The 27,777-nt window shown below is 48.5% G+C and overlaps 1 protein-coding gene across 7 annotated transcripts in view; it reads left to right on the top strand.

Moving 5' to 3' along the window:
* Window positions 1-3,639: 3,639 nt before the first annotated feature.
* SFXN5 (sideroflexin 5) overlaps window positions 3,640-27,777 on the top strand; it is a 108,129-nt gene continuing 83,991 nt past the window's right edge. For 3 of the 7 annotated variants that reach the window (XM_064448808.1, XM_064448809.1, XM_064448805.1), the window contains exons 1-2: window positions 3,640-3,770; window positions 17,199-17,267. In XM_064448808.1, the coding sequence (XP_064304878.1) occupies window positions 3,714-3,770; window positions 17,199-17,267 (126 nt within the window). In that variant the 5' untranslated portion in view covers window positions 3,640-3,713. The other 4 variants (XM_064448811.1, XM_064448810.1, XM_064448806.1 and 1 more) reach the window with 4 other exon arrangements.

The raw sequence follows: 27,777 nt of genomic DNA, 5'->3' as shown, positions 1-27,777 counted from the left end.
CCTGCCTGCAAGCTTAAGCGCAGGCTCGGGACTGATGCAAACAATTCCCGTCCCTGCAGGAAGAACTGGCTGGGTTTGTTGTTTGAAGCCTGAGTTTTGCTGCCCGCCGCAAGTTTTCTTAAAATCTGGCTTTACAGATGGAAGCCGACAAGAAATGTTCCTGCGACTTTCTCCCCGAGCCAGCAGGCGGCCCAGCCCCGCGCCCAGCTGTCACGTGTGGGGTGGCTGTCTGAGACCCCCAAATCTCCCTCGGTTTCTAGAGGAGTTTGCTTGAAGGCCGGGGGGCTTGTTCCTCCCTCCCCCCCCCCAAAACGGAGAGAAACGTCAGTGTTGACTTAACAGTCGTTGATCCAGGGAAGCAAAAAACCCGCCTTCCCCCCCCCTCCCCGCTCCTTCCCTAAACCAGGGAAACGCGAGTTGTCAGTCTAAATGGATCTGGTTAGATTGATATCAGCCAAAGAATTGATATTCTTTCTGGTATTTAACCAAAAAAGTGATAGTCTTATGTCACTCCAAATGTGGTTTTAGATAAACAGATTCTCTCCCCTCTGTTGTTACAAAACATTTAGTGTGTCAACATTAGGGATTGTATCAATTATCTGGCTCTAGCTGTAAGGGGAGGGAGGGGGGTTTCCCTTGTCTGGAGACGGAGGGATTTGGGTTATCATCCATATTTACTGGAGAGATTTTGCTGCGTCGTGAAGTACAGGATGAAACCTTTAGGAAAAGAAGAGCTGCCTCGCAAAGCACTAGTCCCAGCAAAATGATTTCATTTTTCCTTTTAAGACAGTGTTAGGGCTCCAAGCGGTGTTAAACCCTGCCTAGAGGAAAGCAAACCCAAACGACGTGCTGTTCTTCAGGATAAAGCTCGACATCGTACCCCAAGTGGAGGGATGAGAAGGGCAGCGGTAAAATGTAGCTGCAAGAGCCGTGGTTGTGCTGGGGGGGTGTCAAAGGAGGTTTAAGCCACCGCATGAAACCCTGCCTGCTGCTCCGCTGAAAGACGGGCTTAATTAAAGTCAGCAAACCATTAACTCCGAGGACGTGGCACAAGGACAGCAGTGGGTACACACCAGTAAGCAGGATTTGTTGTTGGACCAGATCTTTGCTCATCACCTGTCCGTTCCTGGGGAGAGCCGTGTTTCCATGCTCGCACACGGGAAGGCAGGGAGAGGGCAAAAGGAGAGGCGCTGCTGGCTGCCAGCAGCCCGTAAGCCCGAGGGAGCAGGCTGGCGCGGCGCAGGAAGGAACAACTTGGTTTTAACAGTATCTCTAAGGGAAAAGGAACAAGAAATGAGAAAATGTAATTTTCTGTTCTGGTAGAAGCTCCTTCCTCGTGGGGTAAGCGGTTCAGACACGACCAGAGGTATCGTACTTGCGGCAGGCTCGGCGCCGGGTGCTGTCTCTGTCCCTTTTCTACCCAAAGCTGTAGGAGATTTGAGATTCAGTGAAGGGGATCAGTGGTGAATTAGCCTAAAAACAGAAACTGGTTTTGCGGATGGAAAGAGCAGAGAAGAAAAACCAGCACCACATCTGTGAGGCAGTACAGCAGCACCCCCACAGCAAAACGTTGTGATGTCCGTATTTTTCCCTGTACAGCAAAAAATAAGGGATTTTTTTCCTCCCAAGTATATTGTTTAATTCCTCCTTAGATGGAAAATCTGTTTCTGACCTGCTCTCTAATCTCTTGCCTTTACTTCTGCTGCACCAAGCCTTCCTCTTACACCCTGACTGCCTTCCCTGCTTCATCCCCATCTCGTGTCTATTTGCTGGCCCTTTGCTCTTCCTCGGGGAATTGATCCTAATCCTCCAAACAATTTCACCGGCATTTGAAGGGCCAGACACTTCTTATTCCACTAATCTAGAGAAGAGGATTCTGGAGATCGCTTCGTACGCACCCCTTCTGCCCCCAGCCCTGCACGACCTTGCCTTTATCTCCGCAAATCGCAACACTGAGGAAGCGGACAAATAAGTCTGTATCAAAGTAAACGTATTATTTCCAGGTTTCTTATTCTTTATTTCTAATCACATATTTTAAAGGTCAATAGCAATTGTTAGGCTCCCATCAAAGTAAGAATATGTATTTCCACAAGGAAATGAGGGAATCTGAGGTTTTTTTCAGAAGCTTTTGGGCTTTCACCTTACTCTGTGTTATTATTTGCTCAGACAATTTCAGAATTAAGGCAAACATATGCTTTCCACATCACGTTCCTGCGCACCCTCTATCACCACCCGTATTCTGGCTGCTGGGTTGGCGTCACTGAGAAAACGGCGTTGGTGTTCAAAATAGGAAGAATGTTTTGGAGCAAGTCCCTCATGAAGTGATCAGAAACGTGAGCCATGAAGTGTACCTGCTTTTAGGGCAGAAATCATAGAATGGTTTGGGTTGGGAGGGACCTTTAGAGGCCAACCAGCCCAACCCCCTGCAGCGAGCAGGGACATCTTCACCCAGACCAGGTCACTCAGAGCCCCGTCCAGCCTGGCCTTGGGTGTTCCCAGGGATGGGGCATCGACCACCTCTCGGGGCAGCCTGGGCCAGGGTTTCACCACCCTCACTGTAAAACATTTCTTCCTTAGATCTAGCCTAAATCTGCCCTCCTCTAGTTTCAAACCATCACCCCTTGTCCTGTCACCACAGGCCTTGCTAAAGAGGCTGCCCCCACCCTTCCTAGAGTCCCCCTTTAAGCCCTGGGAGGCCACAATAAGGTCTCCCCACAGCCTTCCCTTCCCCAGGCTGAACCATCCCAGCTCTCCCAGCCCGGCCTCGCAGCAGAGGGGCTCCAGCCCTCGGAGCATTTCTGTGCCCCCTCTGGCCCCGCTCCAACAGCCCCGTGTCTGTCCCGTGCTGAGGAGCCCCGAGCTGGAGGCGGCGCTGCAGGGGGGTCTCACAGAGCGGGGCAGGGGGGCAGGACCCCCTCCCTCGCCCGGCTGCCCGCGCTGCTGGGGATGCAGCCCCGGGCACGGTTGGGGGTCTGGGCTGCGAGCGCACATCGCCGGCTCGTGCCCAGCTCTTCACCCCCAGCACCCCCAAGTCCTTCTCCGCAGGGCTGCTCCCAGTCCCCCCAACCCCCAGCCTGTTCTGATACTGGGGGCTGCCCCGGCCCAGGGGCAGGACCTTGCGCTTGGCCCTGTTGAACCTCATGAGGCTCTTCAATCTTAACTTCCTCCGGTGATGAGGAAGAACAGAGCTGTTACCCGGCGCGGCCGGTTGCCTCAGGCATTCCTGTTAGTTGCTAAATTCATCTGTTATTTCACAAAAAGGAGAACAGACGGGACAAGTGGAAAGAAGGCGGGGGAAATACCCACACACGCTGTGCCTGCTCTACCCCAACCCTTTGGCCGCCCCCTTTGGTCTCACGCTCCCCTCAAAGGCCAGGCGAGCTGCAGTCGGGGCGGGGGCACCCGGTACAGCCCCCCTCCCCGCCGCCCCCCGCTCCTTCCCGGGGCTCCCCTCATCTTCCCGCCACACTACATTTCCCGTGGTACCCCGCGCGGACTCCATTTCCCGCACTGCCCCGCGCCGCCGCGCCCGCTCCCATTGGCTGGCCACCCCGTCCCGACCTCCCCACCCCTTCTCCGGCGGACTCTATTTCCCGGCGTGCACCGCGGCAGCTGCGGTGGGCGGCGGCCAATCAGCGCGGGGGCGCCGCAAGGGGCGGGCACTCGGCGGCGGGGGAGGTTGTTTAAAGTGGCGCTTGCGGCGCGCGAAGGGGATGGCGGAACCGGCGGATTATCCCCCGTTTCAGCTGGGGAAGCCCCGCTTCGAACAGGTACCGCCGCCGGGCGCGGGGGCGGCGGGAGGCGGGGAGACGGGGAACGGCGTCGGGGTGTGTGTGTGTGTGTGTCCCTCCGTGAGGAGACCCCCCCCCCCCGCTCCCTGCTGAATCTCCCCGCCTTCACCCAAGGCGGTGCGCTGATTGGTGCGCAGCCCCCCTGCCGTTGGGCGTCGCGGCTGTCACTCAAAGCCACCGCCCCCCCGCCCCGCGGTGATTGGCGCGTCCCGCCGTGCCCCTGTGGCTCCGGGCGCAGGGCGGTGGGGTGGGGGTGTGTGTGCGCGAAGCCCCGGGACCGCGTGTTCGAGTCCCGCGGCTGCCGCTCAGGTCAGCGAGGCTGGGTGGAGGGTCTTGGGTGCCACCGCACGGCCTGGTCGCCTCCTTTTTCCCCCGTAGGACGGTGCGAGGGCTGGGCCCTGCCCCGACCGGGGTGGCGACGAGCCCAAGGTTGCAGGGAGGTGAGGAGTGCGGTCAGGGTGCTGGTGGGGCAAGAGGCTGACCCTCACGAAATGGCGTCATGTTGGGGCGCCTGAGGCGGGCGACAAGGAAACGTGGTTTGGGGCGAGGCGTGAGGTGAGGAGGCGGCGCCTGCACGGCAGAGCCGCCCTGTCGTTGGTGCCCGATGTCTGGGGGACAACAAGGAAGGCCTGCAGCAGCTGTCATGGGGTGAGGAGAGCTGGGGCGAGGGTCGGAGCAGCTCGTCCCTGCAGCCGCCTTCCACAGCTTCCCTTCGCAAGCGCTCTGTGGGGTCCCCGCTACGGCATGGCTGACAAAGACCACCTTTCGTTCTCTTGGAGCCATGTTAGGCTTCTGATGGGCGTGGAGGTGCTGGATTGTGTCCAGAGAAGGGCAGCGGGGCTGGGGCAGGGTCTGGAGCACAAGTGTGCTGGGGGGCGGCTGAGGGGGCTGGGGGGGTTTAGCCTGGAGAAGGGGAGGCTGAGGGGAGCCCTTCTCGCTCTCTGCAGCTGCCTGAGAGGGGCTGGAGTGAGGGGGGGGTCGGTCTCTGCTCCCAAGTCACCAGTGACAGGGCGAGAGGGAACGGCCTCAAGCTGTGTCAGGGGAGGTTTAGGTTGGAGATGAGGGAAAATGCCTTCCCTGCCAGAGGGGTCAGGCCCTGGCACAGGCTGCCCCGAGAGGTGGGGGAGTCACCGTCCCTGGGGGGGTTCAAACACCGTGCGGACGTGGCCCTTGGGGCCATGGTTTAGGAGGCCTGGGGGTGTTGGGTTGGTGGTTGGCCTTGATGATCCCAGAGGTCTTTTCCAACCTTAATGGTTCTATGATATGGCTGACAAAGTTCATAAAACCACCTTCAGTTGCTCGAGCTGGAGAAGATGCTGCTGGAAAGGAATGAGCTATTGCAAATACCAAATCAAGAATGAGTAGCAGAAGTCTGCTCGACAATGGGGTGTGTCCGTGTCCCACTCTTGGGGCAGTTTCCAAGTATACTCTTTTTCCCCGCCCAGCCACCCAAAATCTGTACGGGACCGCTATGTGCCAACCATCTCACTTGCTAATTGCAGTTCACGGAGCTTGGCTTGACCAAAGCCACCCATTTGGGTTGCTGAGGGGTCTGGTTGCTGATTTCCCATGGGGCGCCAGACCTGGTTGATGGATCTGTGTGCCTCTTCCCCCACTGCCTTATCACTGTTTGAGAGGTTGTGGTGGGACCTCCTCGGAGCGACAGATCCCCTGTGGCAGGGAAGGGGTGACTTCCCGACGCTGGGAGCCTGGTTGGCTGCGCGAGCTGAGGGATGCTCAGGCTGGGGAGACGGAGCTTTTTAATAAGGAGAGGAGGAGGAGGAGGAGGAGACGCTACTCCCTTCTAGACACCACAGATGATTCGAGGCACACTTGGCAGCGAGTCAGGCACAGAATCGGTGCGTTCTGTTCATTAAGGAGCGACTGTCACTTGTAGCAACATTTAGAAAATGTTTCGAGGGGTATGGCAGGATGTTAATGATTGCATGCGCGTTTGAGCGGAGAAGTCCTCTCTCCTCGCTGCCACTCCTGGGAGATGAGCTGGGTGCATTTACACGCAGCCCAGACCTGGGGTGAAGCTTGCTCATTGGCAAAAGCACGCTTGGGCTGGGTGGTTCAGGGGTGCTTTGCAGGAGGGCTGCACCGAGCATTGGAAATCATTCCCTTTCTCTTCTGCAGTGGTTTTATTCCTTTCCTATAAAATTTTCTGCGAAGGAATGTGGAAGTCTGGTGGGAGCTGACGGATGGGTCATGGTGCTGGTGTCCGGCCGGCTCTCACCCTGTGCTCAGCTGCTTTCTCCTGCTCCGTGTGCCCATGCATGAAGCGTGGCTGGACAGCCCAGCTTGGGATCCGGCAGCGTTGTGGGGTCGCAGAGCAGGAGGGGTGCAAGTGTTGCTGCGGGTTAGGGCAACGGGTGGGATCCCGCGACCGGTTTGGGATGCGGCAGCCTGCCCCATCAGCGCTGCAGCCACGTGCCCGCTCCCATCCCACGACCTCATCCCAGGTCCTTCATCTCTGGTTCAGACAGTTATTTATTTCTCCCGTCTTGACCTTGGTTTTTGCTACCAAACTTCAGCTTCCAGTGCTGGGGAAGAACGCCGACATGAGCCCAAGGGATCGGTGCACCTGAATCACCACGATCCTTTTCCGTCAGCTGTTCAGTGCGATGCCCCTGCAGCTCCCTGCCTTCCCCATTCCTTCAGTGGCCTGTCACAGTGTTTTATCTGTTTATAAGATCTTGCCTTTAGTAGTCCAACTGACAAAGGATGCCTTACTTGTTTCGGAAAGGATTAGTGACGCTTCAGGTGGCTGTTTAAATTCTAGACGTAGCCCCTCGTGATGACAGCATTTACTTTTCCTCTGAAGCGCTGGCTGGGAGCAGGTCTAGGGCTATTTAAGGGGAGATTTGACTAAAACTGGGGCTGGGAGAGGTGCAGGGAGCTGTGCTCAGCGTCTTTGTCCCTGTGGGGGAAAACAAGGAAAAGTTGTTTGTTAGGAACAAAAACCTCGGAGAGCAAACTCGGCTGCCTGGGGATTTGGTTCAGAGGAGACACGGTGGTTTCCTTCCCCCGCCGTGACGCAGGGCCCCCGGAAAGCGGCTGAGCAGAATTTAGGACAGCACGCAGGAGACGTCCATTATTAAATTCCCCTTTTCCCATCCCTTGTTTTTGCAGTTTGCTTCTTTTTCTTGATGTTTGGGCAAGTCGCATTCTGTTGAGTCACCTTTTTTTTGTTGTTGTTTGCTGAAAAGAGCCTCTGCCTCGCAATGGAAGCGGGCTATTTTTAGGTAAAAGAAGAAATGAGGACGTTAGACTTGAGAATGTGTGATAAGAACTTTCTTTTCTGACAAGTAGTTATAATTTGTTAGGCATACTCCTTTCCCCTCCCCCCCCCCCCCCCCCCCCCCGTTTTTTTTTCTCTTTAAGGTTTTAAGTGCGCCCTGTGCTCTGGGGTCTTTGCCTGTATCCCAGGCATTTACCCTGGGCAAAATAAAGACATATTTTTTCCTCTCTCTCAGAAAAGCTGAGGAAACCTTTCCAGCAAGGGTCTAAATAAGGTGTGGGTGCGGTTGTTTGCTAAGCAAGGGTGTTAACTGCTGGGAGAAGATAGCACCAGTTAAACTGGTGTTTTTATTGGGGTCAGCCCTCTAAAAAGTAAAGTGAGGCTGTCTCCGCTAGTGCAGGACTGCAAGCGCGGGGAAAACCGAACAAGAGGTGAGCTGACTTCCTACACAGCTGAAGTTGAGGGTGGTCACCTCAACCAGCAGAACTCATGAGCATGCCTTGTCCTCTTTGCGAAGTAGGAAATAATGAAAAAAAGACATCGCAGATCTTAGGTCCTTCAGGCGAAGAAGAGGGACATCAAGGGGAATAAACCCAAACCAGAACTGTAAACATCTGTTATCCCTTGAACAGCTCAGCGTGTGCGTACGACCGTGGAGTACGTGATGTGCTTAGGATGTTTTATTCTGTTGGCCAAACACGCCACTTTCTATGGCTGCGATATTAACAATGTCGTTACAGATATGCTGTTGTCAGAGAGTATCTGACCTTGCAGATATTTTTAATGTTGGAAGTCAATGCATCCTAATCTCAGAATGTCTTGTAAGGACATCAGTGCTAAAAATCACTATTTCCTGCTCTTCGTATACTTTAATTTGGAAAGTTTAAAGCACAACCAGGGTTTATGACCTGCCTTAGCAAAACCACGTGCCTCCTCTGTCCAAGATAACCTTTGCAATGACATGCAGATAAAGACGCTGCTGATTAGATACGCCTCTCGGGAGCTGAATGGCTTGCTGCTTGTGTACTGAGATTGCTGAAAGCCCTGGTACAGGCAGCGGGAAGAACCGGAGCTGTATCCTAACACCCTAAAGTTAACACGGAAGTTTCTACACATGTTGCTCAGCATAATGTTATTTTACACTTTAAAAAGTGCATGAAACTCCTCTTTCCTAAAGGGCCATCGTTCTGGAGAAGGGGTTTTCTTAAAAGGCTGCAGAAGGATGTTTAAGGTTGGTTTATGATTGTTTTAACTCTTGCGTATGTGTGGGTCCAGCCCAGCGTGTATGAGCTGCCTGAGATGAGGTTGGCCTATGCTAAGTGGTGTTTGCTGTCACCAAAGGTGGCTTCCTCAGCCTTGAAGATGGGCTGACCCTGTTTGTCCTGTGCAATCTATTGGGTCTTGCAAGCACATGCTTAAAAACTAATTGCAGAGAAGAGGAACTACAGACACCTTTGGGTTTGCTGTTTAGCTGTTACTTCACAAAACCATGCCAAAAAAGCCATCCAGTTGGCTTTTTTACATCTCTGTCAGCCAGGATTGGATTTTAAACAAGGAGTTTGTTTGCGTCTTTTGCTATTTGTTGAACATATATAATTATATACTTGTTCTTTTCCGGATTAAGTATAGGTGGCCTGTCCACCTTGGAAAAGTCCAGAGGTAATTGTCAAATTTTGGTGGAACAAGATGCAAACCCCTGCTACTCCACATGAAAGGTTTCCATGTTGTGTCCCATCGGCGTTCATGAGCAGATCCGTCACTGCAGGTGACTGAAGTTACTGAGATGCAGGAGCTACTCCTATACCCACCCTTGGCCCTTTAATATTATAAAGTTAAATTAAAAATATTGAAGGGCTGAGAGTCTGTAGCTTTAGCCTAAACTCGTAATCGGGGTGAACCTCAAGTGTGCGTGCAATTACACAGCTCTGCTGTCCAGCCATACCTTGCCAGTGTCCCATTGCTCAATGGTTTGAATTTCCTTAATTTTGTTTGGTTTAGCCTAAATCTCTTCCTAATTAATTTAAAGCTGATATAAGCCTGATTTTTAGCTCAAAAACCACCCCAAGTCTGCATGCCTTTTGCTCTGGCTTAATTAAATTCTTCTTAAAATCACACTGTAATTAAACTTGTAGTCGTGCTTATCTCCTGTTCTTCCCAGGGCTGCCCAGTATACACTTACGAGGAATACTCGCCCTCTTTAAGGTGACAAACAAGCGCTTGCTGATGGTCAATTACCTGTCTCTCACTGCCCTTCTCCAAATTTCTTGAGCCTACAAGGAGTAGTTTCCTTCTAGTTCTTATCTCGGAGTCAGCTGCGTCTTGCATGGCCTGCAGCGCAGCCACTTAACTAAGCTGGAGCTGTAACGTAGTCCTGTGCTCACTGTGATCTGCTGTGCCATGTAAGGGAATTAATATTCCCAGCCGCTTTGCAGAACTTCATCTTGCTTGCAGGCTGGTGAGAAGTGGTCCCAAAATAGCTGCGTTTAATCACAGGAAATTTGTGTTATTCAGTTTTCTTCCCGATAACCGTTTACTACAGTGGATGTTACAGGAATAAAATGGCAGAAAAGACCACGGATGGATATTTGGGAGGTGAAGGTCATACTTTAGGGTGGCTTGCAAGCTCCCTCCCTTGCATGAGCATGATGGCCAGAGCTGGAAATGATCCTGTTAAAAAGGAACCATCCTGAATTCTCACTTAAATCTGGGCTTGGCTGACTGCAGTGTGCCCTAGGGCTGCTGCCCTGCTGGTGCACTGAACGGTGCCCGGCTGTTCCTGAGCCCCGGGGCTTGATCCTCTCATCCCGTTTGCTTGTCCTAACAACTGTTGGTTTGCTGGATGGATGCAGAGTTGGTGTGTCCAGGTCAGACCGTGGAGGGAGGTGGAAATACCTTGGTTTTGCCCTACTTGATGATAGTGGGCATGGGGTAACGGGGAAGGGATGGAGGAGAAAGGGTTAGAAGGAGGTATGGGAAAAGAAAGCAGTTCTTGTATGATGTACAGCAAAAGACGACCTGCTGGAACAGAGAATAACACAGTTTTAGCACTGAAATGGCATCTAAAAGGCAAATAAAATAAAATTCCCTTTTCCTTGAATTTGTAATAATGAATTAATGAATGAGCAGGTGTTGGCCAGAGCCCGGGACAAGGCAGCAGTTGGTGGGAGAAGAGCTGAGCAGTGCCTTGGCTGTCTGAGTTGCAGGAATAACGGTGCTCCATTGTGAGGACCTGCAGAAAGTCATTCCCTAAGGATAAGTATTTACAGTATGGACTGTGGGCAAGTACTTGCCGCAATGCCTGGCCTTTCCCTGCTTGTCCTGCACCCCAAGAGCCTGTTGTATCTCTGGTTTGCTGCGAGAATTCTGTTACGTTCCAGAGCACCGGCTGCTTTGTTTATCCTAAAGCCCTTTAACTAACAGAGCTTAAAAAGAAAGTGGCCATAACCCAGGAAAGCAAATGCTTGTTAGCAGTGGCAGGACTTCAAGCAGTTACAGAAGAAAAGTATAAAAACTAGAAACTGCGATATTGTGCTTCACCTGACATCAGCCTCTTGTTTTCCGGAGGCTTTCAGTGGCGCGCCTGTGCGCTGTAGAAACCCCAAGATGATATGGAAGCGTCTGGACTGAGCTAGATTAACACCAAATTTTAAATATTTTTGGGTTTTATAATAAAGAGAAAGGAATAAGGAAAATGTCTCTGTAGCATGTTTCTGAATTTATTTCTTCCACTGGCTTTCAGTTAGCTTCTTCATAGGGGCTTCTCCATTCCTTTTAGCAGAGCCAAAACATCCTGTAAGAGAACTGAGGAGCTTAGGTCAGTGCTTGCCTGATCACTTGGCTTTACCCGGTGCTTTAGAGTGCTCAAAGACCACCAGCAACGTGCAATGGATTCATTTGATGTTGGAAAATAATTTGGGAGTTGAATGTATTTTAAGCTAAAAGAATTTTGTTGTGTTCTTATTTACTTACTTACTTCTCATCGCTTTTATTCACGGTTAAACATGATACTCCCATCGCACAAAGCGCTGCAGTGCTGGGTGAAGCCCAAGGGCAAGCAGGGAGCGTAAAATGTCAGTGCGTAAATGACAGTAAAGGACTCTCTGGGTTGAGTCCTCATAGCCCCACTGTGGGAACCAATTTTTTAAATTCATTAGAGCCAAGAAAAGCCCTTCTCGAAGGCTTCTTGTCTGTGGTCAGTCTGCAAAACCGTCTGTTGTATTTTGGCGATTGATTTCCTATTTATCCTGTAGAATCAGGATTGGAGAGCAAAATCCGGATCTGTTCTGTGAGTTCAGTTTTGTGGTTATGTTCACGAAGCTGAGGTGCAACAGTTGGCTCTGATTTAATTTGCCCCTAAATTCTGAATTATTAGGATTTGGGTTTGGGGTTTTTTTTTGCCCTTTGTTTTGCATGCAGCTCTGGAAACAAATACCAATCTTTAATTAAAATAATTCTGGTGGCTTCTAGTCAGGAGATTAAACCTGGGAAGCAGGAACTGACCTGGATGATGGAAAGGCAACCAGCAAGGTCTAGCAGTGACGCAGCTTTCTGTAGTCATCTGAAAAGGAAAACCACGAAGTCCCATGGCTGGACAGCGGTAAAAATGACAGATATTTTTTGCTCGGGGGCTGCAGAGTTGTGGTGAATATGCTGCTGCTTAGGAGGGCTGAGCGGTGAAATACGCAGTGATGATGTTTAGATGCAGCCTCAAGAAGGCAACTTTGCTCTTGGTTTGAATTTGGTTCTATTTTATGTGGTTCTCGGAGAGACCACAGAGAGCTTCTGTTGTGGAAAAATGAGGTTCTCACTTATCAGAGTTAAAAAGCCAAAACTTGGTCAAACTCCTCTACTTTTTTTGGGCTGTTTTTTTCTTGTTTATGGCACCGTGAATTGACCTTGAGATGTTTCAGGTGTAGAACTGGGGACTTCCATTCATCCCACTCTGCCACTTGTCTCACTTTGATGTTGCTCTCCCCTGTCCAAGGCTAAGCTTTATTTGCTGCTTTCCCCCCTAGGTATTTTGACTGCAAGCAAGCCCAGCATGCGTTAGGGGGAGAAGTGGGATGGGGAAAGTGATTTTTAACCAATGAGAATGGTTTTTTTTTTTTTTGGTGTGCGGATTTCCCCCCCCCCCCCAGTTGCTTGATTAACAGAACTGCTCTCTTCAAAATCGTGGTCTGGACGTGGGAGTGAATGAGGTTTAATGCAGTTGCCTTATTTGAAGAAACTTGGACTAGAGGCAGCAGAGCAAGAAGTTTAATGGCTCGTGTTCTGCCGTGCTGTCCCGTGGTGGTGATGAGGGATGTTGTTGAGCCGACCGGTGAGCGTGCAGAGCCGATGAGGAGGCGTTAAAGGATAACTCACTGTCATGGGATTGCAGCTCATCCTGTTTTGGGGATCTAAGAGAGCAGGCAGAGTTTGGTGTCAATCGCTGTGACGGAGATTGAGCCTCAGGGTGACAATAGCCCTTCTGCTGGAAAGGTTGGGTGGTGGCTGAGCACCAGAATCCCCTTCGTGGGAGACTTAAGAGTGATTTTTCACTCCCAAGAGGTGCATAGTAAGAGCAACAAGGAAAAACACATTTATGTATTTGCATTTAGGACCTTGAGGTGCTGGAGCGTGTCCAGAGAAGGGCAGCGGGGCTGGGGCAGGGTCTGGAGCACAAGTGTGCTGGGGGGCGGCTGAGGGGGCTGGGGGGGTTTAGCCTGGAGAAGGGGGGGCTGAGGGGAGCCCTTCTCGCTCTCTGCAGCTGCCTGAGAGGGGCTGGAGTGAGGGGGGGGTCGGTCTCTGCTCCCAAGTCACCAGTGACAGGACGAGAGGGAACGGCCTCAGGCTGCATCAGGGGAGGTTTAGGTTGGAGATGAGGGAAAATGCCTTCCCTGCCAGAGGGGTCAGGCCCTGGCACAGGCTGCCCAGAGAGGTGGGGGAGTCACCGTCCCTGGGGGGGTTCAAACACCGTGCAGACGTGGCCCTTGGGGCCATGGTTTAGGAGGCCTGGGGGTGTTGGGTTGGCGGTTGGCCTTGATGATCTTAGAGGTCTTTTCCAACCTTAACAATTCTATGATTCTATTATTTTAGAGAGCTCATGGTAATGCAAAAAGAAAGTGGAAACCACAGCTGATGAGTTGGGTCTTGTTGCCTGCCTTAGGGGAGGGAGGGGAGACTCGAGCTCGGGTCTCCCTGCCTGGTTGCTTTGTGCATCCCTGATGGTCAGAGACATTCTTGAGAACTGGCTTCTGCCCTCTGTTTCAGCCTAGGCAAGAGGTACATCTGCCTTCCCGCTGTCCTTTCTTTGAAGTAGCAGTAGCAAAAGGGTAATTTCTTTCTTTATTATTTTAAGTGAGGATGAGAGAAGGAAGGACTGAAATAGTCCTGTCTGCTGGCAGACAAGCAGTTGGCCCTGGCTGACCTTACAACATGAAGTGCCTTATGGTATCTGAGAAAAGCATGCTTTGGCCACCATCTCCTGGCAAGTCCATAGCACAGTGTCTGCTACTTGTCCATGTTAATTTTCTTGGTTCCTAGCCTAGCCTGTGTATTCAGACTTTTTTTTCCCCCAGGAAGAAGGCTAGGAGGATAAAGAAATATTGCTTATTGAAGAAAGACTTCAGAAAGCCCCAAGACTCTTTCATACAGATCTTTTAGGTTCATGAGGCTGGAAAAGCACTTCTTCCCTTGCTGGGTTGCAGCATTTCTGGTTGGTTTTGTGTGTATCTGTACTTAAAGATAGGGATGTTGGCCGTAATCATTTGAAGGAATGGTCAGCAGCTCTGCATGTTATAAACAGCTTTTTTATTTTTATGGTTTTTGCTCTGGACCTTATCGTGCACTTCCATGGGAGCCTGAGTGAGGGCTGTTGTCCCAGCCCCGCTCGAGTGGTCCGGCCCTCGCCCTGGGGCTTATCTGACTGCGGAAGGAACGGGTTCAGGCAACTCCGCCACCTGAAAACAAATCCCTCCTTTAAGGATTAGACTTTTGGCCCTCTTAGCTCCCCGATCAGAGTCAGCGCTGGCCCAGGGCAGGAGAGGAGGAGGGGGCGTGGGAACAGGATTGTGCAGGCTGGGTTTGAGCTGCTGAAACGTGTCCTTAGCTGGGTGTCACTGAGCTTGCTCCAGGCAAGGACCAGAGCAGGAGACCAGCACTCCTGAGGGCCTCTGCAGCTTTGTGAATTTGAATCTGTACTTCTAAAGTAGCATTTACATCAGGCGCATTTGAACTTCTGGTCTCATTCCCCCTTCCTTGTGCCTTGTACTGTCATTTACACCTTTTGTAAAGTGGGTGTAAAATACTGCTGTTATATTTAATTCTATTTAATACCTTTTCTCACTGTGAAATGTGTATCACAATGATGAAAGCAGTGGAGAAGTTGAGCCCACTTAAATTTAACCCCCCCCCTCTTTTTGTTCTCGCTTAAACCATGTACTTACAACTGCTCTGAATTCTCTTCTTGCTGTTCAGCCTTGAGCAAGTGCAGAAGGATGGGCAGTGGGAGAGGGACGACGGTACGTGGGAGTGCTTGGGATAACATGACGAGGGACCAAGTGAGTCACGCGTTAGTCATGTCACTCCCTGCACCACTGGCAAGCGTCGGGCAGTAGTGATGTGGAGGACAGTGGCATCTGCAGAGCTCTTTATATTGAAAATAAAAGTAAGGCAGCAAAATGTCAAGCTTGCAAAAGCTAGGGAGTACCAGAATTAGCGTTAATTAAATCAATGCTAATTAAAAACCACCGGGCTTTTTTTTCTGAAGTTATGTGAAGCTATTTTGTTTAGTTGTGGGTTTTTCTTTTTTTAGTGCAGAACATGGGAAAATAACAGTAGAGCATTTTGTAAGCAGCTGAGAATGGGGTGTTGCAACATGAGGTGGTGGACAGCAGCGTTGCTGGAAACTGCCATTAGAGAGGGGTTTCTGCCTGAATAAGTAGGCAGTATTATTGGTATTTCTCTGTGCTCGATGGATTCAGGAGAGAAGAACCAGCATGTTTCATAAAATTATGCCAGGCTGTGATTAAATGCCATTCTCGCTGCTTTATCCGTATTCCAGTCCTTTATTTATAGCACGCTTTTGCATGACAAATGCAAAGAGAGGTTTGCCTGCACGTGGCTGAGAGCACCCAGGGCAAAGGGGTCCCAATATTCAAGAGCACCTGGAGGTCTGTGACCTGTGTCCGTTCTGCATCCGCGATGGGCTGCAAATTCTGCTGGGGAGAAGCCACGGGAGAGAAAGCAGCCGCTGGACCGGGCTGTCCCGTGTCCATTTGGCCTTGCCGATGTCCAGATGAGAGTTTAGGCCGCACTAAGGCAGCTCTGGCACTCAGCGTACACCTGCATCCAGATGAAAGAATCCAGACTGATGTTTGAGTGATGATGTACCCTGAGCACTCTTAATATATCAGTATTTCATGGTCCGGTGCTTTGGGCTTGCCTAAATTCAATTTTTTTCTAAATACTGAGTCAAAACTGCTCTCTGTTCCTTTGGAGCTTCCCATGATCTTTCCAGCCTATTTCACAGACCTTCCCCTTTCCTTCAGACTCTGTTCCCAGTGCTCTCGATCCCTTTCTGTCCTTCAGACACTTTTGCTGCTCCCAAGGAAGGCATCGTCACCAGCCTTCGCACAGCATTATCCCTACGCATGCGCATCCAGATTGGATTTTTCTAAACATGCAGCTAAGAAGAAGCCCAAGCCATGAAGTTATGGCTTCTTTTACGGATGTTAAGGCTCACAGTCCAATGTCTGCCTTGTGTTTGTGTAGGGGCTGGCACAATGAAACCCAGCCCTACTTTAGTGCCTGGACAATTCTGCAATAAATGTAAGACATAAAACTGGGTTTAACTTAGTCTGATTTTTTACCTTTCTCATTCTTCCCATCAAGGAGATAACTACTTGTTCCCTTGTTGAGACTTTAAAGTCTTTGTAGAGCATTTGAAAATATAATTTCACATACCTCGTTTTCTAGCAGTGTATGGGCGCAGGAGTTGGGTGCTGGCTGACAGCCGGCTGGGCATGAGCCAGCAGTGCCCGGGTGGCCAAGGAGGCCACCAGCCCCCGGGCTTGTGTCAGCACTGGTGTGGCCAGCAGGAGCCGGGCAGGGATGGGGCCCCTGTGCTCGGCCCTGGGGAGGCCCCACCTCGAATGCTGGGCTCAGGTTTGGGCCCCTCGGGACAAGAAGGGCCTTGAGGGGCTGGAGCGTGTCCAGAGAAGGGCAGCGGGGCTGGGGCAGGGTCTGGAGCACAAGTGTGCTGGGGGGCGGCTGAGGGGGCTGGGGGGGTTTAGCCTGGAGCAGAGGGGGCTGAGGGGAGCCCTTCTCGCTCTCTGCAGCTGCCTGAGAGGGGCTGGAGTGAGGGGGGGTTGGTCTCTGCTCCCAAGTCACCAGTGACAGGACGAGAGGGAACGGCCTCAGGCTGCGTCAGGGGAGGTTTAGGTTGGAGATGAGGGAAAATGCCTTCCCTGCCAGAGCGGTCAGGCCCTGGCACAGGCTGCCCCGAGAGGTGGGGGAGTCACCGTCCCTGGGGGGGTTCAAACACCGTGCAGACGTGGCCCTTGGGGCCATGGTTTAGGAGGCCTGGGGGTGCTGGGTTGGGGGTTGGCCTTGATGATCCCAGAGGTCTTTTCCAACCTTAATGAGTCTATGATTCTGTGAGGAGCTTCTTCACGCTAGTCTCTCCCCAAAATCATGGACCCTGTGGTACTGCTGGTCCCGCAAGATGGGTGCTAGTGGCAATGAGGACAAGCAGCATAGGGGTGGTGTCAAAGGCATTGCAGGGCGGGAATTCCTTCGACGGCGTTGCTTGGTGTGGGAGGCCTGGAGCAGTGCCGTTGGGTTTTTGTGGTCCGAGGCATCTCCCAGTAGTCCCACAGGGAGGGTTAAGTAGGCAGCGTGCCTTTTTTGAGGGAAAAGTAAAGGGTATTTCAGCAGCTTGATAGTATCACTTTATTAAATCATCTATATTGGTATTCTGTTAATAGCAACACTGCTGCTAGCAGGGTCCAATCCCTCATCTTTTCCTTTCAGGCTTCCCATCACAAATTACCAGTGAATAGCTTCTCTATTATTTCTTTTTAGTTGCTGCTTAGTTCTGCAGAGGAAATAAAACCTTCCTCTGCAGCCGGTGAAAGGCAGTTTCTAACTGAACACATTTTGGTTTTTTTCCTGTCTTCCAGACTTCATTTTATGGCAGATTCAGACACTTCTTGGACATCATTGATCCCCGCACTCTCTTTGTTACTGAGGTAATGTATACGCGCCTTGTTTTCTGGAAGTGTTGTTTATTAGACAGGTTTGGATTAAGAACAATTTCTTCTGTGAACAGCAGAAGTAATACACCCAGGTTTCCAGTGGATTTGTGTCTCTCGGTTGATTTATTGCCCAACTGAGCTCTGTTAAATCTGTAGCAGAAACTCACTCTTTATTAGATGTTGGTGAATCCACACCTGTCAGTCCCCCATCTCCCTCTGGTTAACTCGTGAGACCCTGAACTGGTTTCAGTCAAACTTGCCAGCGATGCCATCTTCTCAGAAGGAAAATTCCTGCAAGTGAAAAGTGCAGGTGAGTAGATGAGAGAGCAAATAAATGCTTTGTGGAGGAATTGAGCTGCAGCGTGAGCTGGGTGGGCTCGCACCGCAGTTTTCAGTGACTGCACTCACAAAGACCTTTTCCGAGCAAGGTGGTGTAGCTTTTCCTTAGTTATTATCCTGTTTGTAACAGCTTTGGGGGTTTTGGCCCATTTAATTTTCATTTAGTGCTGTCCAGTATGACTGCATTTCCCTGCTTTCCTAAAATAGGGAGCTAGTAGTTGTAGGGAATGCTTTAGAAGAAATATTTCTACTGGTGAACTTAAATTCTGCCTGCTGGCCAGAAAACTTAGGGGGTTTTTTTTCAGCGAAGGTCAGCTGCCTTTTCCTTTTTTCTTTTCCATTTTTCTTTTTTTTTTTTTGAGGTGGAGCAGCATAAGTTGAAAATATGCATGCAGACAATTCTGAAAACGTAGGGAGCTGAACTGCTCACCGTGGGTAGTGGTGAACTGCATCCAGTTCCTTACACACTGTGATGGCGGGGGGCGGAAAAAGACCCAATGCAACTTTAAATAATCTTTTCCTTCTAAATCAATGAGTTCTTTTCAAAAACATAAGGCTAAGATGTATCGTGCCGTTCATTTTGAGTACCTTCTGGATGTGTGCCCAAGAGAACCGCAGAAATAAAGCAGCTGTTCTCCCACCATCACGTTGAAGATTATACTTTCCCGTGTAAAAGCACATGTTCAAGTCTGAGATCAATTTTCAAAAGCCACCAACCTTGATGGGGAGCTCAGCCTGGAGAGGTAACCTGCTAGCAAGAGAACGTCGCAATTCCAGAGAGACGGCTAGCCACCACTGCGTTGTGGTAAAGGGAATGAAAATCACAATATTACCTGAGGTTGCAGGGCATTTTGCAGATGGTCAGCTGCTGTTTAAAGAGGATTTAAGCACGTGTGCCAGAATAAAAACAATACTACACATTAAAGACTGGCTGCTGCTCTCACCTTAGCCGAGATTTAGCCTCAAGTGCAACACATTGCGCGTTGGAGTGTGTTTGACCGCGTGGGGAATCTCCAGTGTGCGTCTGTGGTGATGCAGAGGCTGTTGTATGCAGTTTGTCGGTTCTCTTTATATGTTTTCGTAATTTTGATTCTGAAATTCATAAATAGATGTGAAGGGCCTTCACTACCTAATGATAATTTTTGGAGGTAAGGAGAGGGTACTTCACATGCCAAAGAGAATGGGATGTTGGAGGAGGGAGGCTGCCTTTGGCCATTTTTGTGATGCACTGAGAGTGCTAGTTAAACACCTAAGGACAGTGAGGAAACCGAGGCTCAGAAATATATGGATCCAAAAAAACATGGAAAGACCCCTCTGTTGTCAGGCTAATCAGCTCTAGAATTAGTGCTGATATTATAGAGTTGGTGTTTGGTAGGTTTCCATAGCGTGTGCTTTCCAGCTTACTACTCTGGGCATGGTGTCTGGGACAAGTGTGCTCAGGGTCCTGGGCTCAGGCAGCTGCACCAGGAGGTCCCCAGTTGAGGTCACTTGGAAGAGAACTTCTTCTGGTAGGACAGAAGAAACAGGTGATTCTGCTTATCTTTTTGGTGGATTTTGTTACGCCTCAGCTTGTTTTGTTTTCCTCTTTTTGGAGGAAAATTCTGTTGGGTGGAGGTCATCCACCCAGTTCCGTTTAGTTAAATTATCTCTTCCTTGGGGAATATTTCCATGATCTAATAATAATTCTCACCTCTCTGAATCTCCATTTAAGCCTATAGCATGTGTGTGTGTATGTAGTTTATTTTTTCTTAAGCTGGGTAACCCACTGTACGTAATGCAAGACCAAACTATTGCTTTTTACAATGGCATTCATACAGAAGAAAGACAGAATTCTCAAACCTATTTCCTGTGTATCTCTGAAGTGAGTGATACGAGTGAACTTGGTTAAGTTAGCGATTCTGCTTTTTGCAGTTACACAACAGGCTTAAGGAGAACGCCCTGTGTTCACATTTGGGATGGGGTAAGCACTTCCATGCTATGGTTATGGCAGTATAATGAAAATTTAAATTGAGCGCTGTAACTCAGTCTGGTTTCACTATGCAAAACCTGTAATTCTGTCTGCCCACTTTGTTACCTCCAGCAACAAGCAGTTCTGGTTCCAGAGCAGGTATTTTAGGTTCCTGAAAGGCTCACTTGTCCACTTCTTTGTGAACTTCTTGCTTTTTTAAGGGCTGAATCTCTTCTGCTCTCGAGGGCAATTATCTTGCTTGTCACACTCCATCAAATGTAGAGGGAGTCTAGACTCTTGGGTAAGCTCTCTGTGAGTTGGGTACCCACTCTGAACATCGTGGTGGTCCCTCCTGTGGCTCAGCCTCATGCTTTTCTACCTTCCCATTGTTTCCTTTACAAATTATTAGAAGCTTTTTGAAGAGGTTGGTAAGGTTGGGGGTACCTAGTAGTCAGCTGGTATAACTTAATTTTTTCCAGACACCTTTTGACAAGGCTCTTCTAAGAAGGTGAGAGTTGGCAGAGGGGGGAAGAGCAAAATCTGGGTGGCCCATTTTTATCCTGGAGGCAGCTGTCAAGATCTGAGTGCTTCAAGCAATTCTGGACCCCAAACTGAGCCTCAACAAATGAGGGAGGTTTGGTGTCCTTCTAGGGGGCCTAATAAGCATGGGCCTGAACTTTCTGTGGTCTTCAGGAATGGCTTGGTGGCTGTCCAAGGAAGGAAATGCCCTCCGTCCATATTCTTTGGGAGTTTGAATTCTATGATAGTAATGCTTCAGTAGAGCTTCTGCTGTGCATTTTGTGAAGTCTACATGAGCTCTTTTTACCTGGAGAAGTCTCTTGGCAAAACAGATGTGAACACTTGGCGTCACGGGAGCACTTCTCGGAGCACAAAAGCTGCTTTGTTGATTGACCTTCTCGCTGTGCTTTGCGTATCTGATCTTGTGCTTTGAAATACTTTGTATGGGCGTGAAACTAAAGGCTGCTTGGTTTCATTTGATAATTTAGGTGGCAAATTAAGATCTAGAAAGGGTTTGATGAGAAAGCAGCCGTTTACGGAGAGCTCCTTCCCGCTGACAGATGGCTGCATCTTTCAGGCCCGGGGTTCTCGGGGAACAAATAAATTGCTGTTTGTCTTGGAGTAGCTCTCTAGCAAATGAAAAAAAAAAAAGAGATAAATGAGTCTCTAATGAGAATGGAGGTTAATCCCATGGAAAATGCTGGGAAATGTAATAATATTTTTTTTCTACATCCTTTTTAAAATTCCTGTGCATTACATCATTGCATCTTACTGGTGGCTGTGTTTTGAGGAAGGATGAAGAGATCCCTCTGAGTGGGGGAAACCAAGCACAGTGATACCAAGTATAATTAGTCTCAGTGACAGTCCTCTCTTACTCATTTATTTTTCAGTAAAGCAAATTCTTAACACAATTAAGAACTTCCTTGTCTTTTAGAGGCTCTTAAGCATTAATCCTCAAGGGATGCATATTGAGTACTGCATTACGTTGTAGCCGCGCTTTGCAGTCTGTGAACTCTCAAAAAGAAAGCATGTGCTTGTGCGAGGCACGTGGCAGGGGCGGTTGGAAGCCACTTGCTCCAGTTTTATCTTTAGTGGGTTCTGGTAGAATTATTATCTGTATCAAACTTACCTTGCTTTCTGAGTGCATATGATATTGAAACAAGGCGCCGACCTTGTGTCAATATTGCATGTAACCTCTAAAGAGGAGGTTTTCATGTGTGCTAATACGTATCATTACTGGCTTTCTAATGAAATAATTTTTTTTGGCAGTTGCAAATTTGCAATCTTTCCCAATAAGCAGGAAATGTGTCATTTCAGAGGTCAAGGTCAACAAGTCCTGTCGCTGAGACCATGAGAAACCCCTCAGTGGGTGTAATGCTTATTTTCAAAATGTGTGAGGTTAAAATGATTGGAATAATACTTTTAATTGCTCTGTAATTAAGGTCCATCAGGAGAAGCAGTAGGACCAGCAGATATTTTGATAAGGCTAACTTATCCCATCTGACATTAGCCTGGACAGACTGTTAACGCTCTGTGGGAAGCTCTTCATGGAAGAAGCTGTGGATCTGATAATAACTCAAAGCAAAAGTGAAATTAGAATTAAACTGAGCTCAGAGGGGCTGTATGTTATGTGCTTTTGCTTTATCTCATTGTTCAAAGCATAAATCTGCAGAGCGCTGAGCATCTTGCATTCCCATATTTGGGTTTAAAATGGAAGCAGGATTAGATGTATGTTATTTATATGAACGATACCTTCTTACTCAGCAGATTGACTGTCTGTGTTTATTCAGTGTCACATCTGCTGGCTCTACTTGAACAAAAAGTTTCTGGCTCCTGTTGTCTGTCACTGTAGATCCAATACAATAGGGCCAGCTGGAGTCAAGTCTGCCGTATGTATCATCCATAGAGTAGTGAGACAAAATCGGAAACTGTTGAGTGGCTGATGGCAGAGCACAGCTGGATTTCCGTATCCTGTGTTGAATTTGTGGTGCCGGTGGCCAGCGGACTCTTGCTTTGGATCGCATGCCAGTAAGTCATCGGTGGTCCGAACTTGAAACCAGTGAGACTCACAGGTGACCAGCGGATCATCACTGGGCTAAGCTGGCCTCAGAACCCCGATAAAAGCCCCATAGAAGCAGAGTGAGATGCAAACTGTTTCAGCGTGCCTGTCCCATCAGTAGATTTTCTCTTAAAAGCCTCGAATGCAAAACTTGACTCTTTTTCTGTTGATTCTGTAACAGTAATGTTGTACTGCTACTGGCATCATGACTGTTATTACGGTCTGTATGTGCACATATGGGTTTCTGGAGGCAGCTCTAAGCCATGTGTAGGCATCAGTTGAGATCCAAGAGAAGGCAAGGCACAGATCTTTCAGACAGAAACAGCGTGCCCTTGAGCAAGGCGGACAAGGTGAAAACCAGAACAAGGGTTCACATGCTGGATGGAGGCGTCTGATGCACGTACATGTGTGCAGTCATCTATGGGACCCAATGCAGTTGTCCTCCAGGGTGCTGGAGTGATGGCTGCGAGGGACTTGGGGTGCCAGTGAAGGATTCCTGGAGGTGGCCGTCAGCTCAGCGTGATGTGGGCTATTGTCCTGCTGGCATCTCTGGTTTTGTTCTTTCTCCTTCTTTCTTTGGCAGGAGATTACGTGATCCTTCAGCAACTCTTTCTACAAAGACTGAAACATTCTGCTGATGTAGTCCTGCAAGAGTACTCCAGGCAACAACCTCTGAGTCCCTCCTGGCCTTTGTCAGAGCAGAAGAGGTTACATTAGCTCGTTGCGCTAAAACCTTTGGGTTAAATTTAAGCTGGTTTGTTCAAACTGAGTCAAGTGGTGGTTTTTGGCTCTGCAGCCACTCATGTGGCTTGTGCCATGCAGCTGAGCGCACTTCCTCTCCAAAAGGTGCCTGCTGGCAGCTGTCCTGGCCCATGGTAACTCCCAAACTGCCACTGGGAATCACTTGGCTGAGCGCTGGATGGTCTGAATCAAAACTATGCTGGAGGTTGTGCTGACGCAGGCTTATGCCCGGGCTCTGACTTGTCTAATAGCACAGCCATAACCATAAAACGCAGGCTCACGGAGCAGTGGTAGCCCATTGCATACCTCTCACAGGCTTAGTGAACTGAGCTGTAGTTGAAAAACTGGGTGTTTTCCAGCTGTGTGCAGCGTGAGGCAATGACTGAGCCTTCTTCCAAGGCCTCGTTGCTGTTGGGTAGTGTTCCCCAGGTGGACATGGCTTAGGCTGCTGTGGTGGAGCACCAAGTGTGGAGTTTGTGCTCCTGAATCGCTGAGCGCAGTAGATCCCTGGCACTGCTTCTGGGCTTAGGTTTGTAAGAACATCCTCCGGGTGCAGATGGTCTGTCTAGCACGCTATTGTGAGAGCTGAGACCCCATCATCCACCACTAGAAGTGCTCTAGTTTTTATGAGAAAAGGGGTATGAAAGAAATGATACACACTAGTAAAAACTGTGGTTGCATTTTTTTTTTTTTAAGTGATGCTGTAAAACCTTAAGTGACACTTCTTCCTACAGAGAGCAGGAGGGAAATGAAGCAACAATAAATAGTGAAACAGTAGCAGAACCTTGTAGACAGACCTCTTTTTTTTTCCCTGTTAAAATGGAAATGAAGTGTAATCTTAGACATTATCAACTATCATAATAATGTGAAATACCATAATCCTGCGAAAAGCCAGGGAGTGGAGCTGGTTGGCATTTGGAGCTGTTGCACGCTGTAAAGTTATTTCCTATTCTTTGGAGGCTCTGGTTAAAAGGGCGTGCTTGGCTTTTCTAGAAGGGATAAAAAGCAACCATGTACTTTCCCTAACGAAGTTTTGAGGCTGTGGGTCGTTCGCTAAAACTACCTGACCACCTCCAAGCCATGAGAAAGGCGTCTTCGTAATGTGGTCCTTGTGTCTAACACTTTTGTTCACTTTCTGTACCGCTCTTTTGTCAACCTCGGGAACCATCAGCAGTGTTGGTCCAGGACTCTTTTCTTTGAGAAAGTTCCTCGCTCTCCCCATGGAGCTGAAAGAGGAAATTCATGAAGACTGCAATTTTAAAAGCAAAATCGGGCTTTTTTGTTTTCTGTTTGTTACCATACTAAACAAGATGGGATCTGGCCAGGGTTGTTATAGTAACTACTAAGATTTCCTCAAGAGAAGGAGAAAAAAATAGAACACAGACCCATTCATCTATTACTTCCAGTTTTTCATTCAGAGTTACATGCTGTTCTGTGTAGATAATTTGCAAGACACACAGTGTAGGTAATTTCAGTGACAAAAACACATTCCTATAATGAGCACAAATGGCTCTCCAGAATGTTGTGCTGGCACTCCTGGGTTATTTTCTAGCTTTGGAGGCAAGAAGGGTTGTCTTCCCTGGATCTGCAGTCATTAGTCATTCGGCTGTCTGGCTTTTCACCTCTGGATTATCGGGCTATCTAAAATATCATACAATTATATATATATTTTTATACTCATGCCAGGCAATATTTTTTTCCTAATACAATATTTTCAAACAACTGAGAGGCCAGTAGGGCAAGGAGCTATCAAGAACAACTTCAAGAAGCTCAAGTCTTGTTGTGATCTTGTATGACTACTTTCCTTCACAGGTTGGAAATGCCTGGAAATCCTATTTGTTTCTCATGCCCGCAGTTCTTTACAGTTTCCAAGTGATCAACCAACACTCTTAACTGGTCTTTCTTGTAGTTGGTTATTCCAGCTACAGAGCCCTGAGGGTCTTGCAGAAATTTGAGCCTGCCCGGGAGAGCGTGGCCACGTGTCTGTGCCGTTGGATTTCACCCCACGTGCCTGTTTCTCAAGGTCAGCTTTTCTGCTGTAGGAGATCTTCAGCCCTTCTGGAGAAACAGTGCATGACCCAGTGCTGCATCACCAGAAAATATCATCCTAATTCATAACTCTTCCTGTTTGTCCAATGTCAAGAGGGCTTGACTGAAGCAATGACTCATTTCTCTGTCTGGGATATTGGATAGGCCTGGAAAAGTGTGACCGGTGACCGGCCTTATCCATTGATGCATTTGGTACGTACTTACTTATGCTCCTAAAGGATGCAAGCTCCTTCCAGGCAAGGACTCGTGTTCACTCGATCACTTGAATATTATTTTTTATTAAGATAAGTCTGAATTTTAAGACAGGTTTTGCATATGTATACTAAGGGAAAGGGGCCTAAGAGTTGAGACACAAATTTTTGTTGCCCTATACAGCTTCTCTTCTTGGATGATGGCAGTTTGGTTCAAGAAAGCAGCTGGAAGAGAAATCCACTGAAGATCACCAAATCCACAGAAACCTCGTCTGCCTTGGCTGAAAGCAGTGGGAGGCTGGGAAGGTGCTTAGGGAAGACATTATTTCTGCCTGCCTTCTTGCTTTTCCCTGTGCACCTGCTTGTGGCCACTGTTGGAGAAGGTTTGAGTTGGGTGGATGTTTTTCCTGAACCAGTAATGAAAACTTTTCTATATTAATTCATTCTTTGATTCTGGGGGTAAGGCACAGTGTTTCCACAGCCACCTTTTTAGGTGGAATGGATGATTGCCCAGCCTTTGAATCTTTCAGTCGTCCTTCATCTTTGACGCTCTTTGTAAAAAATCTGTAAAAACTGATGACTATAGTTTTCTGATCTTCCTAACCACCCAATAAAGTGGGAACAGAAGAGCAAAAGAAAGTGCTCGCACCTAGCACTAAAATATAGCCCAGTTTTGGGCTTCACCATCTTACTCTGAGGTCCTTCATGCTCTCAACACAGCCTTGTCCCCTTTGGGATGGGGAGTGAATGTGCCAGAAGTTGAGGATGATGCCAAAATCTGCGAGTGGATCTAAGTCATATCTGGTAAGACGAGCCAGAGCAGCTCTGGGTAGTCCCGAGCAAGGGGCTTAGTGAGGTGTGAAAAGAACAATCAGCAGCTGCTTCTGCAGGGGCATGTCAGGTACGGAGCATGGGGACAGGCTGAGTCAGAGGGAGCCCATTTCAGGACACACAGAAATAGGGCAGAAACTAAAAATTTTATCACTTGTTACATGTGTGTAGTGACACAGGGCCGTGAACTTCAGGCTGGTAGCACTTGACCTCAGCATTAGCACCCAACATGAGCAAGCCCCATCTCTGAGCCCACATTTTGCCAAGAATCTATAGGTTTTTGCAGAGTTCATTCCCATCTGATGCTAAGCCTCATTTGGCATCTTTGTACCGACTCTCCACTTGTGCTGAGCAGCCGCTAATTAATGCGAGAACATATAAAATATATAAAATATCAGGGCTGGAAATAATGTGGTGCTGACGATGTGAGCTCAGCCAGTGTAAAATTGGTCATGGATCCGATCGCAACCCGCTTGCTGTGCAAAGTGAAGGAATCGCCGCTATTCCATATGTCCTGTGCGTTGAATGTTTTAAGGACAATAGTCATTCATTAATTGCCGCTTTCAGGTTGGCGTAAGTGCTGGCGCTTCCAAGGAAACAACAAAGTAATGTTTGATGTTTGCATGAAAGGGAGAAAAGTAGTTTCCCTGCAGCTGATCCCATGGTTGTGAGCTCGTAATGAGCTCAGGGACACTTGCCTTATTTACAGGAGGGTAGTGAGAGCGGAGCCTGCAGTGACCACAAGGAGCCTTGACCCGATTACACTAAAACCACAGGGCTTTAGATGAGCCACCATTGCACTACGTTATTTTAGACCAAATATTCTGTATTTATGAAATGTCCTCCAGCCCTAATATTAGAAAAGCTGCCAAAACAACAGAGCTAGTGCAGAAATGTCAAACTGAAGTTGAAGTTACTCATCTGGATGACAGATGACCTGCAGGAGGCTTCTGAAAGCGTTTAGCTGAGTGATCTGTTTGGCTTCAAATATTTGGGAGCCATTACTTGGTGATCTGCTGCTTTATGCAGGCTTAGATAAGCAGAAGCCACCCCTTATATCCTGATTTGTTCCTTTTTAGCTGGGACTAATCAAAGAATCTTTCTACCTGTCTACTTCTGCCCTGTGGTATTTTTATTTCAAGAAATATATATATATTATATGGAGTCTTTCTCTATATAATGTAGTGTGTACATATAGACACAATATACGTATATTTCTTGACATTATTATGTATCTAGTTCTTGAAAGTATTATACATATATATAAACTTTGGCTCCTTCAACTGCAGAACACTTTTTTTTATATTTCTATATATATGAATAACTGTTCTGGGAGTAAATTGATGATTCTGGCAGGCAGGTAGCACGGCTTAATACCCTTGTGATCCCTTGAACACAAGAAATGTATATATTCTTCTATTTTATCACAATGTGAGGAAGATCTTTATTAACACATGCATCCATTTGAATCGCTAGTGATAGTCAGATTCTAACTTTAACTGCACTGGTGACTGACTTCGGTATTTTTAGAGAGAACATAATGGGTTGTGAAAACCCCGTCTGAATGAGTGCGTAACAGGCGCCATGAAAAAGCAGCACAGGTCAGCGGTTCGGCATAGGGGCACTCTGAGATGCGTCTGAAATACAGGAAAATGCCATGGTATTTCAGATTCATTAACTCCGCTTGAACTTCAATGTGCAGTTACAAAGCAGTGCCATTAAACGCTAGGTGTGGTGGAGCTGCTCTTCTTTATGTGGCTGTGCTGAGCTCAGGCTAAAACTTGGTGTGTTAGAACTTCCTAGTGGGTGCTGAGTTCTTAGTGTTGA

Source organism: Phalacrocorax carbo, chromosome 4 (assembly GCF_963921805.1).
Source record: "Phalacrocorax carbo chromosome 4, bPhaCar2.1, whole genome shotgun sequence".
In the NCBI taxonomy this organism is placed as follows: domain Eukaryota; kingdom Metazoa; phylum Chordata; class Aves; order Suliformes; family Phalacrocoracidae; genus Phalacrocorax; species Phalacrocorax carbo.
Note: the sequence above shows the minus strand (reverse complement) of the source record. Positions and strands in the feature narration are given on the sequence as shown.